The sequence below is a fragment of the Heptranchias perlo genome, chromosome 18 (genome assembly GCF_035084215.1).
Source record: "Heptranchias perlo isolate sHepPer1 chromosome 18, sHepPer1.hap1, whole genome shotgun sequence".
NCBI lineage: Eukaryota > Metazoa > Chordata > Chondrichthyes > Hexanchiformes > Hexanchidae > Heptranchias > Heptranchias perlo.
The window spans coordinates 8,947,120-8,968,022 of NC_090342.1; the positions used below are offsets into that span (position 1 = coordinate 8,947,120).

The 20,903-nt window shown below is 47.4% G+C and overlaps 1 protein-coding gene across 2 annotated transcripts in view; it reads left to right on the forward strand.

Annotated features, from left to right (window-relative positions):
• Positions 1–20,903, forward strand: part of LOC137334564 (stabilin-2-like) — a 108,122-nt gene that overhangs the window by 11,803 nt on the left and 75,416 nt on the right. For both annotated transcript variants that reach the window (XM_067999331.1, XM_067999332.1), the window contains exons 4-18: positions 30–115; positions 1,437–1,506; positions 2,201–2,296; positions 3,433–3,558; positions 3,802–3,998; positions 5,080–5,213; positions 7,050–7,183; positions 8,248–8,330; positions 11,471–11,620; positions 13,202–13,345; positions 14,138–14,200; positions 15,247–15,363; positions 16,219–16,272; positions 17,280–17,360; positions 18,446–18,604. In XM_067999331.1, coding sequence (XP_067855432.1) covers positions 30–115; positions 1,437–1,506; positions 2,201–2,296; positions 3,433–3,558; positions 3,802–3,998; positions 5,080–5,213; positions 7,050–7,183; positions 8,248–8,330; positions 11,471–11,620; positions 13,202–13,345; positions 14,138–14,200; positions 15,247–15,363; positions 16,219–16,272; positions 17,280–17,360; positions 18,446–18,604 — 1,694 coding nt within the window. The remainder of the gene's footprint in view (positions 1–29; positions 116–1,436; positions 1,507–2,200; positions 2,297–3,432; positions 3,559–3,801; positions 3,999–5,079; positions 5,214–7,049; positions 7,184–8,247; positions 8,331–11,470; positions 11,621–13,201; positions 13,346–14,137; positions 14,201–15,246; positions 15,364–16,218; positions 16,273–17,279; positions 17,361–18,445; positions 18,605–20,903) is intronic.

Sequence of the window (20,903 nt, forward strand, 5' to 3'; positions counted from 1 at the left end):
GCTGTGATATTTGTCTGATACAATTACAGAGTGTCCGGGTGGAGCAGCATTCCCTTGTAACAAAAAAGGAGTTTGTTTCGATGGCATGGGAGGGAATGGTGTGTGCAATTGTATGGTAGGTTAGCTTTGGTTTGTATTACGGTGAAAATTGATGAAAGGAAAGGCTAATTTTCTTTCCGGTGACGGCAGTGGGTAGTTTGAATCCCACATCAGTCGCAAAGCTAAGCTTCAGGCTGAACGTGAATTTCAAGGCAGATTTTCCTACCCCCTCCTTCCCCTCGCCCACCTCCCCCATCACCCCACCCTCATGTCCAATCTCACATTCACCGGGATTTCACATCCCTGGGGCATTTACGAGATGAGGAGGGCACCCCCTGGTACCAGGCCCAACTCCTGTCAGTGTTGGCAGAGGCCCTCGGAGACTGGAACCTTCTGACTGCTGGTTAGACTTCAGCATATTTGGGTGGGGGGGGGGGGGGGGTGCAGGGAAAGAGATGAAGAACCAAGGCGGACTAGCTGAAATACCTCGGCACCCCCCCGCAGACTCCCACGGACCTTCTGATCGACAGGTGTCGGCGGGAAGGCCACAGTGGTATGGCATCCAGCCAACGTGATCAGGACAATGACATGGGAGGCCATGAACTCGAATGCGTCCCCCCTCTTCCCCCATCCCACCTGGCCTGTACTTACTGCATCCACAGCCAAGCAATGTGCCCTGAGTAAAGCCCCGAGAAAGCTCCGGGGCATCGCAAAAGGTGCACAGAGTCGAAGATCCAGGCCGCCACCCCTTTTTTCCTAACAGGGAACCAGGAGCTTCTTAGGGTCAAAGTTCAGGAAAGCCAGTCCCTCTTTAAGTCGGGATCTCCGACAAGCACCTCATACACAATTTTCATAACGTAAAATCGGATTTAAAGAACAGCCTCGAACATCGACCACGTCCACTGACGATCAGATTCCTACCATCACCAGTGACCCTGCAAACCCAATTTTGGTGGTCGGTGCTCCGTATTTTAGCTTTGACTTTAAACGTTGGGAGAGGGGAAAGGGGGGAAATGACCAAGTAGGTTTGCTAAGGACCTGAATGAACTTGCAGGGGCCACCAGGTTTTAGCAGCCATTTAAACGCCAGCCTGGCTTCCTGTTTTGACATTTTTCATTGAGTGCTTTCATCAACAATCATTGTTTCGCTAGAACTGTGCAAAATGTGCTCTCTCGAATTTTTTGTTGGCTTCACAGATTCTATCACTTGTGAACCGTGAGTGCAAAATACCAGCAAGCACCCCTACTGTAAATTCACTTTTAAAACATTTTGGAACTGACCTGGTTCACTGGTTCCAATTCATTTTACCAGTCACAATGCCACAATTGTAAACAATTGCTCAATACTGATGTTGCTGCCTTACTAATACACTGCATTTTTGATATTAATTATTGCAGGATGGCTTTGCAGGAGTAGCTTGTGAGAAATGTGCGAAAGAGAACATATATGGACCTGACTGTACTTCTGGTGAGACTTAGTTAGCGGAGTTAGGATACAGATCAGCCGTGATCTCATTGAATGGCGGAACAGGCTCATTGTGTAGCATTTTGTGTGCCAGTGTCAAATGGAAAATTAAAAACCACAAAGTAGTAACATTAGACTTGCAGGCCCTGAATGTCCTGAGTTGGGAGAAGGGCGTGTGTGTCCCATTAACTGCCCAGGGGACCTGGAATATGGGCCGGAACCTGGCTCCTCCAGGATTCCATCACATTTAGACTGGCCCTTTAAATTCCGGTCGTGGGAAGTCAAGGGTAGATCTTCCACCCGTCTCGTCACCTGTGTCAAGGGGGGGCGTTGCTGGGGAATTCTTCTCTTTATGCCCTTGATAGGCGTGTTGAGACCTGATGTGAGTCCCTTTGAAGCATTCTGAAGGCCCCAAACCTTTGCTAGTCCGGGGTAATCGATGCTGGAAGGGCTCGATCACCACAGCTGGAATTGGAACCCGAGGACTTTAAAAGAAATTTAAAACATTTTCTTCAGCCTGTTTGGGCCTCGAGAGGACTTCACACAGTGTGGCAAGGCTCCAATTAGTACAGTACAATGACTGACTCAGTAAAGCAGATCTTTTAAAGTTCGAGAGACAATAAAGTGAGAAATGTAATAAACGTCATAAAATGCTGCATCGACCTGGGTGAGTTTAAAAGATCTCTTCCCTTTGTAGAGTGCGAGTGTCTTCACGGAGACTGCAAGAATGGAGTTGCAGGGGACGGACAGTGCACGTGTTACTCAAGCTACACGGGAGCCAAGTGTGACCAGCGTGAGTGCTGTACAAGGATCTATTGCAGTATGAGCATCCCGTGCCATAACTGACCTGCAGTGAACCAAGCATTTCGAAGGGAATATTTTAGGGCCACATTTTACTTCAGTGAAGCACCGAGCTCCTCGCGAGAGGAAAAAAAAAATCTCACAGTATTTTTATTCTTTTAAATTCACACTGTTGTTTTATACATTTAGCTGGCTTGTGATTGTGCTGCGTGTGGTCTTTTCTGTCTGGAAGGGCTGTTTTGGACCTTGTCAAAAACTTTGGTTGTCATTATATTTACCACGCTCACACTGGGGCAGAATGGTTTTCAATGTGGTTCGCAAAGTAGTGTAGTTTGGGAGTCACATCCTCATCTAACCCACGAGTTCACTCAAGGCAGGAGACCACTTTAGTCGTTAGTATTACACCAGTTGAGCTTCACACGGGTTCAGTGTAACTCCAGCCAGTGCGAAACCCACATTTTCAGAGCACCAGGGCAGTCCGCGAACCTTCTAGCTTTGCCAACTTAGCACGGGTTTCAGGAAAGAAAAGAGGCTGCCACTCACACTGAGAACCTCTGAGAACTGGGGAAACACATCTCTGTCTGTAAGTCTCAGCCGTGGCTCAGTGGGTAGCGCTCACCCGCTAGTCCCACTCCAGAGACTTGAGCATAAAATCTAGGCTGACACTCCAGTGCAGTACTGAGGGGAGTGCTGCACCGTCAGAGGGGCCATCTTTCGGGTGAGGCGTTAAACCGAGGACCCGTCTGGCCCTCTCAGGTGGACCGTAAAAGATCCCATGACACTATTTCGAAGAAGAGCAGGGGAGTTTTCCTTGGTGTCCTGGCCAACATGTATCTCTCAACCAACACCACCAAAAAAAAACCCAGATTATTTCATTGCTTGTTGGGAGCTTGCTGTGTGCAAATTGGTTACCACATTTCCTACATTACAACAATGACTGCGTTTCAAAAATACATCATTGACTAAAGCGCTTTGGGATGTCCTGAGGTTGTGAAAGGCGCAAAATAAATGCAACTTCTTTCTATCTTCTATCATCATACAATAGATATAAGAGTCCACTCAAATTTCTGTAGCATTTCGGCTGTATTTTTTAACGAGTGCTTCAAGTCATTTTCTTGATCTCCTAAGCCATACCCGCTTGTCGGGCAATGCAGTGCCCTAAAAATACAAGATGTTCTGAGGAAGCAGAGACTGGAAAGCTGGTGTGCGAGTGCTTACCTGGTTACCAGACCAACGGGAGCGCACAATGCGAGCGTAAGTGCTATCGACTACAAGGGAATGTTTTCATTCTACTGTTAAAAAAAAATCCCATTAATAGTAATTGGGTTTGTTTATTTTTAACTGTACCAGAACACAAAGTAATGAAATGAACTCGTATATAAGAACCAATTTGTTCTCTAAGCGGCCGTCCATGCTTATCCCATTGTGCTGTAGTTTGAAGCCTGACGTATACTAAAGCAATAAAATATAAGCAACAATATACTATTCTTTTTCCAGCAATTAATCCATGTCTTTACAATGCCTGCGGCTCCAATGCTGTGTGTGCCTATCTCGCACCAAACACTTTCACCTGCAAATGCCAAGAGGGTTACCACGGCGACGGCCAGATCTGCTTACCGATCGATCCATGCCAAAAAAGTTTCGGGAACTGCCCCACAGACTCAACAATTTGCCAATACGATGGCCCTGGAAAGGTTTGTTCTCATCTAGTTACTATCAGCTCCTTAACCCCTCGATGTTTGCTGAAAACCTCTCTACATCTCAGTGAAAGGCTGAGTTGGTAGGGGTAACTTTCTGAGTGCCCGTCTCTGCCCCTGCCTCAGCTCATCCATGCCTTTGTTACCTCCAGACTGGATTATTACAATGCTCTCCTGGCCGACCTCCCATCTTCCACCCTCCATAAACTTGAGCTCATCCAAAACTCTGCTGCCCGTATCCGAACTCGCACCAAGTCCCGTTCACCTGTCACCCCTGTGCTCACTGACCCACATTGGCTCCTGGTCTGGGAACGCCTCGATTTAAAAAAAAATTCTCATCCTTTTTTTTCAAATCCCTCCATGGCCTCACCCCTCCCTATCTCTGTAACCCCCTCCAGCCCTAAAACCCTCTGAGATCTCTGCACTTCTCCAATTCTGGCCTCTTGTGCATCCCCAATTTTAATCGCTCCACCATTGGCGGCCGTGCCTTCAGCTGCCTAGGCCCTAAGCTCTGGAATTTCCTCCCTAAACCTCAATGCCTCTCTACCTCTCTCTCGTCCTTTAAGACGATCCTTAAAACTTTGATCAAGCTGTCGGTCACCTGTCCTAATATCTCCTTATGTGGGCTCGGTGTCAAATTTTGCTTGAAAATCGCTCCTGTGAAGCGCCTTGGGTCGTTTTATTACGTTAAAGGCGCTATATAAATGCAAGTTGTTGTTGTTGCACACCAAGGGTGGGCAACGTTGCCCTCCGCCCGTGGGTATTGGAACATTATGGGCAGCGGGCATGCGATTTTCAGATATGGGCCAGTGGCAGGTGAAGCTCCCTCACTGTCATCGTCCAATCCGAAAATTGCCCCCAATGTATGATTGCTGCCATTGCTCATTGTGAAGAAAATCTATTCACCAGCAACTGTTGTGTACATTATTACACGATAGTAGTACCCGTAAAACGTTTACATAAAAGCTGTTTACACTAACTAAAGCACTACTCTTGTGTAAAAGATTTCGGCGTGTTGTACGGTGGACAATATAATCGGAGGGTTAATCCCACAGGAGTATTTTCTTTTCTCTTCTAGTCGCATTGCCAGTGTAAGGAAGGCTACGAGAGCCTGCCAGCGGGAATAGGATGTCACCTAACTGATGTCTGCAAGACAAACAATACTTGTGATAAAAATGCCAACTGTGTCACAGTTGCTCCAGGACAGATTGAGTAAGAAGTTCATGTAATGACTGTTCACGCGGTGATGATGGTTAACGTTTACCGAGAGGAGTTAATGAATAATTGGAGGGAGCTTTAACAGTGCTAGCCTGCGACCGAGTCTAATGTGCCCTAAATCTGCTGGATCTTCTTGATTTTGATGGCCTGGGGATGTAACTTGGCACAGGCTATCCGTTACGCTGGGGTCCTGCCCCCACACACCCCACCCACCCCCATTGCTGACCCAGCTGTTCGTTTGCTTGGGTCAGTGGAGTTTGTGGGGTCAGTGGGAGGTCACCTCAATTGCACGGGGCTGGTGGGCACTCGTGCCACCGTGGGCTCAGCTCTGGCACCTGCCTTGCCCCATGCGGCTGGAAGATCCCCCTGCCCGCCCACCATTGGGTGGATACCCCTGCCACCCCCCGCCCCTGCTCTCTCCCCTGACCCTCGCCATCTCCTTCAGCCATCTCCTCTTTGGCCCTCTGTGTATGGCGGCCAATCCAGATTTCTTTTTTGAATTTCCTAATCTCTGAGGTCCAGGCCGCTTCAATTGTTCCCCATCCCCTGCTGAGGGCCCATTTGCACCCATCAAAAGGCCAATATGCCAAGTGAGGACATACTGGTCTCCAGTCCTCCAGCCAGATCCCAGGTGAGCCAAAATAGCAGGGACTCCTGGCATAGAGCATCCCTGGCCCCGGGGGTCACCCAGTCATGTCATTGGCCTTCATAGAATCAAACAGCACAGAAAAAGGCCATTCAGCCCATCGTGTCTGTGCTGGTTTTTGAAAGAGTTATCGAATTAGTTCCATTCCCCTGCTGTTTCCTCCTATCCCTCCAAATTTTTCCCCCTCAAGTATTATTTATCCAATTCCCTTTTGAAAGTTACTATTGAATCTGCTTCCACCACCCTTTCAGGCAGTGCATTCCAGATCATCACAACTCGCCGAGTAAAAGAATTTCGCCTGATCTTCCCCCCTGGTTTTTTTTGCCAATTATCTTAAATCTTTTTCTTCTGGTTACCGAACCTCCTGACAGTGGAAACAGTTTCTCTTTATTTACTTTATCAAAACCCCTCATAGTTTTGAACACGTCTATTAAATCTCCCCTTAATCTTCCCCGTTCTGAGGCAAACAACCCCAGTTTCTCCAGTCTCTCCACCTAACTGAAGTCCCTCATCCCTGGTACCATTCTGGTAAATCTCCTCTGCACCCTCTCCAAGGCCTTGACATCCTTCCGAAAGTGTGGTGCCCAGAAATGGACACAATTCTCTGGCTGAGGCCCAACCAGCTCCTTGTAAGGAGCTGACTAGACATTCCCGGGAGCAACGGGCACCTGGCACAGCTTGTTCCCTGCTGATTTCCAGTGGACTTCACCGGAACTCCCACCACGGTTACGGTGGGAGTCTGACAGAACCTCCACCCCCTGCTCCACCTACCTGAGGAAATTCATGTAATGACTGTTTATGCAGTAATGATGTCTAACATTTACTGAGAGGAATTAATGAAGGGAGCTTTAACAGCTTAGCCTGCGACCAAGTCTAATATGCCTTCAATCTGCTGCATCTTCTTGACGCACGATTTTGATGGCCTGGTGATGTAACTTGGCCCAGGCTGTCCGTTGGCAGTTACGCTGGGGGTCCGGCAGCGTCGGTGCCCTCCGTCGCTGACCAGTGTGATTCATAGCTTTTAACAAATGCCCAAACCGGCCTACGAAAGACAGTCAGCCGACTTGTTGGGCCCAGTGTTTTACAGTACAGAAAGTGGTAATGAAATAATTGTCCGTTTGTATATTTAATGCATGTTAATGCTGTTCGAGAAGCTTAATACAGTGTGTGAATGCTTTAACTAGGTGCACCTGCAATGAAGGGTATACGGGCGATGGCTCTGTCTGCTATGGAAGCATTATGGAGAGAATCAAGGACCTGAACACTCAGTCTGGAGGACAGTGGCAGGGAAGGCTAACATCAGCCATGTTGTTTTTTGGTAACTTTTTCTCTCCTCAATGAGTTGAGATTTTAGAGTTTAAAACTGTCTTCATAAACCTGTAGCTTTCCCAGATTTTGAATGGACAGTTAGTATGATCATAGAACGATGCAGCACAGAATGAGGCCATTCAGCCTGTCGTGCCTGTGCCAGCCCTTTGAAAGAGCTAGTTAATCTATCAAATAATCGATATTATTGTCAAGTCCGTGGCTCCGATTGTAACTACAGGCGGGTTTTGGGTGGGCGGCGAATGAGGTGAGTTGGACACTCAGCCGTTCCGGGGGCGAAGTCGGCAGGAAGTGGTGGAAAATCACAGGGCCACTGGTCAACGCCTGGTGGGTAGCGGAATCGGCTTCAGGGGCCCGCTCGTGGTGGTCTCACGTTCGGGAAGGGTGGGGGAGGGGTAGAGTCTGCGGCAGGGGAGGCCTAAGCTTTCCTATGGAGCCTGGAGGATACTACTACTCCTCCCAGGCCCCACAAGGAAAGTTTTTTTAAAAATGGATCTGTTTGGGCCTCTTCTGGCCCCAGCTCCTCTTTCCCCCGTTGTCTTCACCTGGAGGGAAAGACAGGCCCTCCAGTTAAAATTGCAGTCGGGTCCCAATGACATCATCGGGACCTGATACGCATATATAAAGAAGGATCCCACCGGCTTTGGTGTAGCATGCTTGTCAGGAACAGGTGACTTTGGACCTACGGTCCCCAAAGCTCTCCACCACTGGGGGTTTTCCTCGCCTCATGTCTGAGTCGGTTGTGGACTAATTGATGAGAGATTGATTGCAATGATTAGTCAACAAGTCCATTACCATTGTATCATGAGACTACCAGGATAGTAGAAGGCGAGCTAGATGGACCTTGGTCTTTCTTTGTCGAGCAATTCCCATTTTCTGCCCCCCTTCCCCCCTTGAGGAGTCTTTGATTGGAGGAATAGACCTATAATTTAAATAGATCTAGTATTGATATATTTAAGTATGTTTTCTACGTGCATAGTCATAAAATCTAAATATGAAATTTTCAAATGACTTGATAATACAAGTCTATAATTTTACACATTTTCTCTCTCCCAGGTACCGGTTATTCCAAACCACTGACCAATTTGGGTCCTTTTACTTTATTTTTACCGACTGACAAGGCCTTTAAAGGAATTGATGTAAGTTACAGGAGTTTCGCTTGATGAAAAACTTTCCTCTTTATGACTTTTTTGTGGGTTTTGTGCTCATCTGCTGGGGCTTGGACCACTCTCTACTTTTGGACATCTGCCCGATGTTAGCAGGGCTGCGGGTTCTCGGCGGGGGGTGGGGGGGCTATCGGGCGCGTGGGTAACGCGCCCGGCGAAATCAGTCAGCTCCCCGCGCGATCGTAGCATAATTGGATCCACTTACCTGGTCTTCCGGGTTCCCCACTGCTGATCTGCGCGTCGGGCGGGCTGCGCATGCGCAGTAAGGTCTGTCAGCTGGAGGAGCTCTATTTAAAGGGGCAGTCCTCCACTGACAGATGCTGCAACAAATAGAAAAAATTACAGCATGGAGCAGCCCAGGGGGAAGGCTGCTCCCAGTTAAATGATGCCTCTCTCCAGGTATCATTAGATGGGGTGAGGAGGAGGGGGAGGACAGAGATCTTCCCCCCGGCGGGCGGGAGGAAGCAGCCTGCCTCTGCCACCAGGAAGGCCTGGCTCGAGGTGGCAGAGGAGGTCACCTGTACCACCAACATATCGCCCACCTGCATACAGTGCAGGAGGCGCTCCAATGACCTCAAGGTCAGCCAAAGTGAGTACACTTACTCTTTCCCCTACACTCCGTCTGCCACATCACCGCCCCCACCCCACATTTCCTTCTGCACTGCCAACACTACTCTGTCACATCACCCCTCATACCCACTCAAACCTCATCCTCATCGTACCTGCACCTACTCACCTCGCCAGTACTCATCCCGCCACTACCACTCAACCCAATCCTCATACAATCTCATGGCTCTATCTCATACTCACCCTCTCGTGCATCTCTTTCACAGCCAGCCTCACTCAACCTGCCACTACCTGTGCTGCAGCCACAGGGCATGCATCACATATGTGCAGTAGGCAGCGTAAGGCAAACGTGTCGTGAGCATGAAGGGGATGCACAAGGGTGTTTGAGGGTTTGTCATGGGTGTTACTTATATTGAATTTCTGACCAACTCACATCACATATTATATTGGCACCACTACTGCCACGTCTTCGCGAATCTTGTCTGGTCTGTGCAATAATGCCCTTTCCTGAGGATCACTATGAAGACCCACAACTGATGCCACCCATTGTGTCACTGCAGAGTGGGTGTAGGTGTATTTGCAGGGCTCTTTTGCGCAGATGACTGAGAGACATCGGCGATGTCCCCGGTTGCACCCTGGAAGGATGCGGAGGAGAGGTTGTTGAGGGCAGTGGTGACTTTGACAGCAACAGGTAAGAAGATGGTGCTCGGGCCAGCCGGGAGCAGCTTGGCATGAAGGAGGCTGCAGATGTCCACGACTACATGTCGAGTGACTCTGAGCCTCCGTGTGCACTGCTGCTCAGAGAGGTCCAGGAAGCTGAGCCTCGGTCTGTGGACCCTGTGGCGAGGGTAGTGCCCTCTGCGACGCATCTCTCTCTGCGGTTGCCCTCCCTCCTGCTGTACAGGTGGATGTGTCACAGCACTGTGTTGTGGAGCTCCACGAGTCAGAGGTGGACGGCGTGGATGGCGAGGCTGGTGAGGCTGATGATGCTGTTCGCCCTCCGAGGAGGTCATGACTGCAGCTACGGCGGCCCCCATCCAGAAGATGTACATCTGAGGGGGTCCGCAAGGTAGGTACATGTCTCTGGACCCCGGGGTGAGTGTGCAAGTTGGTGACTTTGATTGTCAGGAGGAGGGTGGTGGAGGCCAAACTTTGTCCCAAGTGACAGAGTGGCCTCCTGCAATGAGTGAGGGTCTCCCCTCCCCCCACCTGTCAAATGGACCTTTGCAGCTGCCACAGGCTGACAGCTGCAACAGGTCCATTTGAACTGGGAGTGTTTCCCCCAGTGTGGGAAACAGTCCCAGTTTGCTCTAAAATCCCACCCCTCCTCACATAATCCCTTAATCAGGTCAATTAATGACCTGAACAAGCAAAATAAATACCTTCAAGTGAAAACCCCGCTGGCTTTAATTGCCTGCGGGATTCCCACCAGCAGGGGCTGCGCGCGCACGCCGGCGCGTCAGCGGGGAACCCGGAAGTGCGCGGGTTCGAGGCGGGCTCCGGTCCCGCTCCGGGATTTCCCGATTTTCGGGGCCCCCCCCCCGCCAGGAACGCACCCGCTGGCGGGTGCTAAAATGCTACCCCTTGGGTCTCGATTTTAACCCCCACCCCTTGGTCCAGTGAGAATGGTGTGTGGGAGAGGTGGGTGGAGGAGGTTAAGATCAGGCCGAGCCCACTTAATGGCCTGAGGGCGCTCCGTTTCTGCCTGGCAACATCGTACCTTCACCGACTTTGAAGTCGGCCCAGGCTCCCGCTGCGGGCGGGCGAGCGAGGGCCTGATTTAAATCTAAAAGTCGCGGCCTGATGATGTCATTGGCGCCGCTCCGTGATTTTAACTTCCGGACTCCCACAGCCGAACCACGAGAGAGGCCAAGGGAAGTGTAACAAAAATTACTTCTCTGTGAAATCCTTGTCGGCCAAGAGGAGCAGGAGTGCTCCCCGTCCTCTCCCCCAGGCCCCGCCGCAAGGAGTCCTTTGGCCTCCCCAGTCCTGGCCTTGCCTCTCCCTCTCGGAGCTGGCATCGTCTGACGAAGCCCTCGCCCAGCGCTGAGGTTACACCGAGGACCGTTCCATTGGGTCCCCTGCGTCTTAAGACTCCCGACCCGATGGGCCGTTAAACCGAGGCCCCGTCTGCCCTCTCGGGTGGACGTAAAAGATCCCTGCTCAATATTTTGAAGAACATCAGGGAAGTTCTTCCCGGTGTCCGGGGCCAATATTTATCCCTCAACCAACATCACTAATGAAACAGATTATCTGGTCATCATCTCTTTGCTGTTTGTGGGACCTTGCTGTGCGCAAATTGGCTGCCACGTTTCCTACATTACAACAGTGACTACACTTCAAAAGTGCTTCATTGGCTGTAAAGTGCTTTGGGACATCCAGGGGTCGTGGAAGGTGCTATATGAATGCAAGTTCTTGCTTTTTGTTCTCTTTTAATAGTGTTTGACCACATAGCCTGAAGCAGTTGTACTGAACCAGGTCAAACACCTGATGAACATTTGTGAAGTAAATTTTGCTCCTAACGAGTACCTTGCATTTTAACCCAGGTAAACAGTATTTTGACAGACAAGGACCGAACGCAGTATCTTGCAAAGCTGCACATCATCGCTGGCCAGCTGAGCACTACGGATTTAAATGCCACCGACGCATTTTACACATTGACCGGGAGATCGGGAGTGACCATACTTAGAGAAAAAGTGAGTTTGTGATGTGAAGGAAACATGCACTTTAGCAGCAGATAAAAAAACCAAGAAAAACTTGAAGGCTGAGGGGTGACCTGATAGAGGTCTTTAAGATAATGATAGGGTTTGATAGGGCAGACGCACAGAAAATGTTTTCATTTGTGAGGGAGTCTAAAACTAGAGGTCATAAATATAAGATAGTCGCTAATAAATCCAATAGGGAATTCAGGAGAAACTTCTTTATCCAGAGAGTAGTAAGAATGTGGAACTCGCTACCACAAGGAGTAGTTGAGGCGAATAGCATAGACGCATTTAAGGGGAAGCTCGATAAACACATGAGGGAGAAAGGAATAGAAGGATATGCTGATAGGGTTAGATGAAATAGGGAGGGAAGAGGCTCGTGTGGAGCATAAACACCGGCATAGACCAGTTGGGCCGAATGGCCTGTTTCTGTGCTGTAGATTTGATGTAACTCAATGCAACCCGATGTAACTTGTGAATTTGCTTCAGCTACTTAAAGGTACACTGAAATTTAAAGAACTGGAAGCAGCTTGAAAGGGTGATGGAAGTAGAGTCAAGAATAACTTTCAAAAGGGGAAACATTTGCAGGGCTATGGGGAGAGGGGATGTAAGAGGTGACTAGTCACGATGCTCCAGCATCTGAGTGTGGGGCAGGCTTGATGAACCAGCTGGTCCTTTCCTGCCCGTCATTACCATACGTTCGTATATCAGATAGGCGGATAATTGGAGTGTGCATAATGGAGGTTCCCAGAGTCTTCTCTTTGAATTGTTGCCTCTGTTCTTATATTGTACCAATCCCCAAATAAACAATATCATATAAAAACAGAAAAGGACATCTTCACGCATGTGGTATTTTGTTGTTTTGCGCCTCAGGGACATAAAGGCAACCAATAACAACAGCAAAATATAATTGCTTTGTGTTTTTTTGGCCTGGTACTCCTCTACAGCAGGAAAAGGGAAACCATAATTTTGCCAGTCTACATCCTTCCTATGAGCACTAGTACAATGCGCGATCAGCACTGTGACTGGCAACCTGAAACAACAAGCAATTTGGAAACATCCTATTTGCGTTGCTAAAGTCATAATGCAAAAAACGGTCCATTTACCTAGAACTAAACAATCCAGGAGGAACACTGCGGACCTTATTTACACAGTTTTTCTCAATCGTTTCTCACATCCTGCAAATTCGGGATCAATACAAAGTAACATTGATGTAACGCACTTGATTTATTTAAAATGCGCGTAAAAGTACATTTAATCGGGCTGCATTTAGACTACAGCTATCGCATTGAGGGGAAGCAGTTTTAGATTTGCACCAAAGCTCAGGAGCTGGAGTCAGGGCCCAACTCGACTCTGATGTGAAGCAGAGTAAGACTCCACGGAGGAGGCAGTCTCACTCCCCCTTCGTTACGGGTCAGATCGGGCTCTATCTCTTATACTGCAATTCTAGTGTAAAGGCAGCCCTGAAGAGCAACAATTAGACTTAACGGAAACTATAAGTACCAAGAGTTAAAGGTAGATTCCCTGTGTGTTTTAGGTTTATTTGTAGGTATCTTTTGTGTTTCTCTTCATTAGGATAACCAGCTAAGGCTGCGAATTTATGGAATCAACAAAAAGGCACGAATCCTAAGTGGGAACGTCATTGCCTCTAATGGCCTGATACACATTATCGATAAAGTGATGGATGGTATACAACCCACAGTTAAAAGCAGCAAGGAGGTAAAGTCACACACACGCTTTGTATCACGTGTAACTATGGAAATGACATTCACTCCGTGATATGCTACATGGTATTTGGAACACTTTACTCTGTGTGATGGTCCAACAGAATATTTCTTTTGAGTGGGGGCAAATATTCCTCTCTCGCGGTTGGGCATTATAATGGGGACGGTAGCTTAGTGATTATGGGACTGGACGAGCAGCGGTAAGGCGGTGAGGTTAAAATTCCTACCATGGCAAGTTGTGAAATTGAATTCAGTAAATCTGACTGCGTGTGAGCCGGCATCAGAAAACGGACGTGAAAGCTGCTGGACTGTCATAAGAACCCGACCGGTTCACTAACGTCCTTCAGGGACAGGAATCTGATATCCCTATCTGGTCTGTTCTACACATGGCTCCAGTCCCATGGTATGCGGTTGACTCTTAGTGCCCTCAAGGATGGGGAATAAATACTGGATTACAAGTGCCACCCACATCCCAAGAGTAAATAGAAAGAAACGCCTGAGTGAGATCCATAGCGGGAAATCGGGCAGAGAGGATTGCACGCTCGTTAAAAAGCCCATCCAGTTTTTCGTCCATTAAATTTAAGCGGACAGAAAATCTGGTGAGCTCCATCACGAAGTTGTGGCCCTCCCTGCCCGATTTTGCTCTACGTGCCCTGCTCAGCTGATCATTAAACTCCCCTGAACAAAAGAGGAGACTCTGCCCCAACTTCATATCTTATGCTCTTCTGCTTTGCAAAGTTTGTTTTCTGGGTACATTAAGATAGTTGTGTTCTCTTTCCTCCCCCAGAAAACGCTGTATAAAATAATTTCAGAAAATGGAAAGTTCAAGAGGTACAAGGAATTATTACAGGTAAGTGTCAGTAACACATTGGGCTCGATTTTAAAAGGGCGGTGGGATGGCAGCGGGGGGTCGGCGGGGGGGGGGGGGGGGTTATTTGCGGGTACCAAACCCGGAAGGCAAGTAGGCGGGTTGCGATCCCTAATGAGGCCAATTAAAGCGTCTTTCAGGCTTCGCGCCCGGCGGCCAGCCTGATTAACAGGCAGGCTGCCGACAGGAGCTGCAAACCCGTGGTGGGGGGGAGGAAGAGAGAGGGACCTCATGGCCATTGCAAGAGAGAGTGGAGAGGGGGGGGGGAGACAAAGACTGGAGGTGGGGGAGAAGTCATCGGACATCGGAAGGCAGGGGGGGCGCTGGGGGCGGAGAAGACATTGGACATCGGAGCAGGGGAGCGCAGGTGACATCGGTAGCAAGGTATGTTTATTTATTTTTTTACAATAGGAAATATAATTTTATTTAATTTATTTACTTTATTCGTGCTTGATCCGGCCCTTCATGCCTGGTTTCACCAGGCGTGAATTGGAAGCCGTGGGAAAGCTGCCCAGGTAATTTCAAAATCGTTTTAAGAGGCCAATATGCCAAAACTAAAGTACCTCAATGAGGTACATTTGCTTGTTTAAATATCGTCCCGCCAGGTTCGGGAACGACACGCGCACCCAGATAACTCTGGGTCGTGAGCGTTCTTCAGCGGCTTGGAGCCGGGAATCCTGCCCGCTCCTGATTTCTCCGATTTTCTTTGCCCCCCCTTGCCCCCAATACACCCGGGCTTTCATTTTAAAATTGAGCCCATTGTATCACAAAATTGAAGAATTTCGAGAAAGAATAAATAATGAGCGTCTTTAAAGGCCTTTTGGAAAAATGCATTCCTGTCAGCTTCCTTAAAAGATGTAAGTCAGAACTTAAGGAAGAGCTTCAACCAGTTAACAACAGTCTTAAAACAAATAGGAAAAACTAATAACATGGCATCCACCTAGCTTGCTCTGCCCAGTGAACAAGTTCTTGTAGTGGCTTTGTGTAGATATTTCCTCTCGTTAATTAACGGTGTCCTTTACAACCAGAAATGTGATCTTGCCCAACTCCTACAAACTCCTGGACCGTTTACAGTTTTCATCCCAAGCAACAGTGCTTTCGATGGCATGGGAGATGAGACACTCGATTACATGCTTTCAGCGGAGGTAACAAAATCGTAGTTTTCCGATATGTAGATTTAATTACAATACATGACTCTCAGCCGGCGGTTTGTTGGTAGAGTGGGATTCGGGTGGGCGTTATGGCGGGAGGCAGTTTTCACAGTTTTCACCGGTTTTGGAATCACACACATCACAATAACCTTTTTTCACCCCATGGAGTTGTTTTAATGGTGAAATAACTCTATTAAAATGAGATGGTTGATACATCTTCATGTGAGTTTGGTGTTAGCCTTGATTCGGCGGTAACACTCTTGCCTCTAAGTAATGAAGTTTATGGGCCCACTCCAGAGACTTGAGCAAGGATCTAGGCTGATACGTCAGTGCAGTACTGAGGGAGTGCTGCTGCACTGTCGGAGGTGCCGCCTATCCGATGAGACGTTAAACCCTCTCGTGAGGGCACAAAAGATCGCATTGCACATGGAGGCAGAGCAGGGGAGTACTCCCATGCTGAAACTTATCCCTTAACAAACACCTCCAAAAATTGATTAATTCATCTCATTGCTGTTTGTAGGAGCTTGCTGTGCACAAATTAACTGGTGCATTTGTCTACAAAACAGCAGTGACTACACTTCTTAAGTAATTCATTGGCTGTGAGGTACTTTGGGATGTCCTGAGGATGTGAAAGGCTCTACATAAATGCAAGTTCTTTCTTTGATGGGATAATTTTCTGTGTTGGTGTTGGGTGAAGAATTGTGAGCAACATGCCCTCTACTTCACAGTGAGTCTTTTTTGCCGACGGCATGAGTTTGAAAAGTGCCCCCTTCTATGTGAGCATATCTCAGTTCTGTGCAATGTCAGAATTGTTTGTGGTGTTAGTAATATCATTCCATTCTTGTTCAGGGCAAGCAGAAGCTTAAGGAATTGATGAGGCATCACATAATTCCTGCGACTGAGGTTAGTTCTTCACTCATCGGAAAACAATTATAAAAATACAAAGGGTGTGTAAGTAGCCAACAAAGTGGGAGGTCTGGGGAAATGGGAGAAAAGGAATACCCTGGAGATCGGGTGTGAAATTAAAACAGGTCTGAAAATGAGGATATTACATAGACTTACATAGAATCTACAGCACAGAAACAGGCCATTCGGCCCAACTGGTCTATGCCGGTGTTTATGCTCCACACGAGCCTCCTCCCTCCCCTCTTCATTTAACCGTATCAGCATATCCTTCTATTCCTTTCACCATCGTGTGCTTATCTAGATCACCCTTAAATGTATCTATACCATCACCTCAATTACTCCTTGTGGTAGCGAGTTCCACATTCTAACTACTCTCTGGTTAAAGAAGTTTCTCCTGAATTCCCTTTTGGATTTATTGGTGACTTGTCTTATATTTATGGCCCCCTAGTTTTGGTCAACCCCCACAAGTGGAAACATCTTCTCTACGTCTAAAGTCTGAAGTTGCTAAAGTCAATGTTCAGACTAGAGGTGTTACAGGGTGGCTGGGAAAAAGATGTGCTGTTGGGGGGGTAATTTTAACCTAACTCACCGGGCGGGAAACCCACGGGATTGAGTGGAACGCCCAATATTCGTCTCCACTGACTTCAATAAGTGAGCAAAATTGGGTGGGGTGTAAAACCAACGTTGTTCCCGATCTCGTCAGTTTTCTGACAGGCGGGTTAAGTTAAAATTGCTCGTATCGTTCTTAAAGGTTGCTCCATTGTGTACAAGGCCAATGACAGGGAGGTCAGAGTGGGAATAGGAGGGAGGAGTTAAAATGGCGAGTCACAAGCAGCTCAGGATCGCACCGCTGACAGACCGGAGGTATTCGGTAAAACAGTCACCTATTCTGGATTTGGTCTTCCCAGTGTAGAAGAGACCACACATTGAGCAGTGAATACGCTATATTAGATATAAGTACAAGCGAATGGCTCCTCACACTGCATTTCTTTTGTGTAAACCAGCTGGAAGTTTCGAGTCTTCTCTCTTCACCCAACATCTTGAGCTTAGCAAATCAACTTGTGACAATGAATGTAAGCCATAATGTAAGTATATCCTCTACCCTGTAATGAGGCCTGAGTCAGTTGTACTATAAATCCATTTTATTTTACAGCCTTTATTTTACCACGGAAAGTTTTGAAGAAAAATACAGGATATTTACCTTGGTTGTAACTCATAACTTTTTTGGTGACAAATAGTGTTTACACCCCACAACTTTAGTTCCATCTTTGCACTGACACTAAACTAGATCTTGACTTTGTGCAATAGTGTAAAACTATTCCAAATATAGAATTTTAAAAATGTTCACAAGCGTCAAAAAAATGCAAAACACAACAAAAAAAAACTATAAATTAAAACTTTGCATTGCGACCTGCAGTCTCTTAAAACCTAAAATAAAATAAGAGGGCGAACTGGTTAAAAACAAACCCGACAAGGTATATTTTTCCACGTGATTTTGAATCAAAGCCAAGTGACACATTGAACAGTTATCGCTACAAGTACAAGAAAGTAAGTAAACAGCTCAAAGTTTGCTTCCCCCAGTCTCGGTGTTGTTGGTTAATATCTGAAGCCATTAAAAGTCACAAAAAGGCCTCTTTTTAAAAAAAAATAAAATAAAACTTGGCATCTAAAAAGAGTCTCGTCCGAGTAGAATCGTTGATTGCCCCAATTGAGTGAGAAAACACAGGAGATACTTCAACCCGGTGATAGCAAATCAGCAGCCTAGTTTTTACGTCTCTCCCCAATTTTTATTTCCATTGAATTCAATGGGCCTGTAGGTTCGTAAATTTTATTGGTGGGTAAATCCAATAACACCAAGGTCTGATAGTATCAGTGACTTGAGAGATGTGCAAATTGATGGGAACGTGAATTTAAACTTGACGTGTGGCCCTTGAGGCCCTGGGGTGTGCACCTAAGTGGCCTACAAAGTCCAAAGCTTGAACAGTCCTTCTATTGTACATCTCCGGTGAAGCATAAATAAGAGAATGGAAATGCACAGTGTCGAGGTAAAGTGACGCCAATGACACATTGATTCATGGATGAACCAAACTCTGGTGGTCTCTATATGCAGCATTTTTCTTGGTTTGTTACAATATATCTTTGAAACGTTTGTTGTCCATCTCTTGCACAGGGGCAGATTCTGCTGGGTGGCCAGGGTGCTGCTGTTGAGGAAGCAGACATACTTGGCAAGAATGGCAGGATCTACTCCTTGGATGGTGTGCTGGTTCCTCCATCGATTCTCCCAATCCTTCCCCATAGATGTGATGAGAAAACGTACAGGCTTACTATGGTAACAACTGGCATCAGATAAAACGACAAAAGATTGTTCTATGCGTGTTCTTCATTTAGAAATAAAGTCTTGGTGATTATTCACAAAACATTCTTGACACCTTGCCCCTTCCGCCACCACCCACCCCCACCCCCCCCCCCCCCGAATTTCTGCGAGCCATCCATTCTCACCTACCTCTGGCGGGAGTGCAGAGGTAAGCCCGAGATCCAGATATGCTGACCTTCTCCGCCAGTTTCCACAAGGTCTGGTTTGGAGTGGAGCCTCTGTCTGCCAAAACAAAGGTCACCTGCATCAGAGGGGGCATAGCCAAGGGGAGGCCATGCCAAGAGAAAGAAGGTGTTCCAGCCTAGGCCACAATGGAATTGGGGTCCACGTGGGTGTCCAGGCCTGGGTCTTGACTTAGCTAGCCAATGGTAAGAAATTGGGACAATAGCCCCCATCCAGGAGGCTTCTGAGGTCCCTTGAATCAATAGGCCTTCACCGCTATTTCCTCCCTCCCACTATGGTGAGCGCTCGAGACGCACCCCTAACTGCACAGGCACCCACCTGCAATATTTAAATAAGGTAACCTCCCGAATCTGCATACCCTGGTGGGATCAGGCACAGAGTTCACCGGCGGGCACATCAAAAGCATTTATACCATGAGGTCCATCCCAAGTATTTTCAGCCCCTTTTTTCTGCTACTAATTTAATGCAAAAGAAACACATCGGGGGTAATTTTGAGAAGTTACACTCCAGGCATGGATCCTTGCTTACGTTGAGAGCGTATAACAGGCGACCGATTAGATTCGGCCTATTTTGCGTCCTTGCCCGTGACCAATTTCACCCCTACCCATATCCAATCTCGCTCTCCCATGTACAATTTTATTCCTCCCCATGTCCAATTTTACCCCATGTCCAATTTTACCCCCTGTCCAATTTTACCCCATGTCCTATTTTACCCCCTGTCCATCTTTACCCCATGTCCTATTTTACCCCCCCCCCCCACCCAATGTCTCCCTACATTTGAAAATCTTCAAAAAATTGCTTCAGGAGTTTTAAATACTGTATAATGTGATCTTTGAGCACAAGCATAAGAACGTTTAAAGTTATCCACTTGTGTAATACGGATCGGTCCTAAAACCGAACCACAGATATTTCAACTTATTTATTTTGTTCTTTCTAGACATTTTCCACACATGGAACTTTTTTTAACCAAAGGCGCACGTTATTAATTGTATCCATGTGATTTATATCAATTAGTGTTAATTATATTCAGGTGGTGTGTATCAATTCGGAACTTTCTTGTATCCTTTTATATGAGAGCTTATCTAGGGTGTGGAGTGGGTAATGTGGATCTCTGTGAATAAAGGCTTGGAAGCAACTGAAGATCAGGCTCTAGTATTCTATCCTTCACCACCGGGCGATCCAATTTATTACACACGCAACGTAATTGTATCTTGAGGTGATTGTCTGTGGGCTGGCGTCCATGAAACCACAATGATGAGTTCCCAATCTCGGCCATGCCTTCAGTGGGAGGCAGCAAGCTTGGACTAGAGGGTGACTTTGATGAATGTGTGCTACCAGCAGAGAGCTTCACCGCTCGGGCCCACATATCAAGAAACGGCAGGCCCGCTGCCCATGATCTTCCACCCATCAGATGTGCGTGGTTGGGTGGTAGGGTTGCCAACTCTTGGTCGGACGTATTCCTGGAGGTGACATGACCTCCCGCCTCCAACTGCCCCCTCCCCCCACCATTGGCCTACCAACACCTACCTACTCGGGGACAAAGCCTAACAATTAGAGCCAGGACTTTCAGGAGTGAAGTTAGGAAACACTTCTACACGCAAAGGGTGGTGGAAGTTTGGAACTCTCTTCCACAAACGGCAGTTGATGCTAGCTCATTTGTTAATTTTAAATCTGAGATTGATAGATTTTTGTTAGCCAAATGTATTAAGGGATTTGGGACTAAGGAGGGTATTTGGAGTTAGGTCATCCTCAGCTATAATCTCATTGAATGGCGGAACCGGCTCGAGGGGCTGAATGGCCTACTCCTGTTCCTATGTTCCTAACACGTCCATCTTCGTGGCACACTGCTTTCCCATGGCCAATTGGGAAGCGAACAGACTCCCCAATTGGATGATTTTTGACTCTCAGTCAAACAGCCCTTCTTCCCCCCTCTCCAATATTTTTAGAACTAATAAATGAGTAAGAGTTCAAAGAAAATGAAAAAAGAAACACCATTTTTTTTTTAATGTTCCCATGATTTTTCTCCTGGGAGTTTTGCTCGGAGCAGTGTCCAGGAGATCAATCTTCAGTT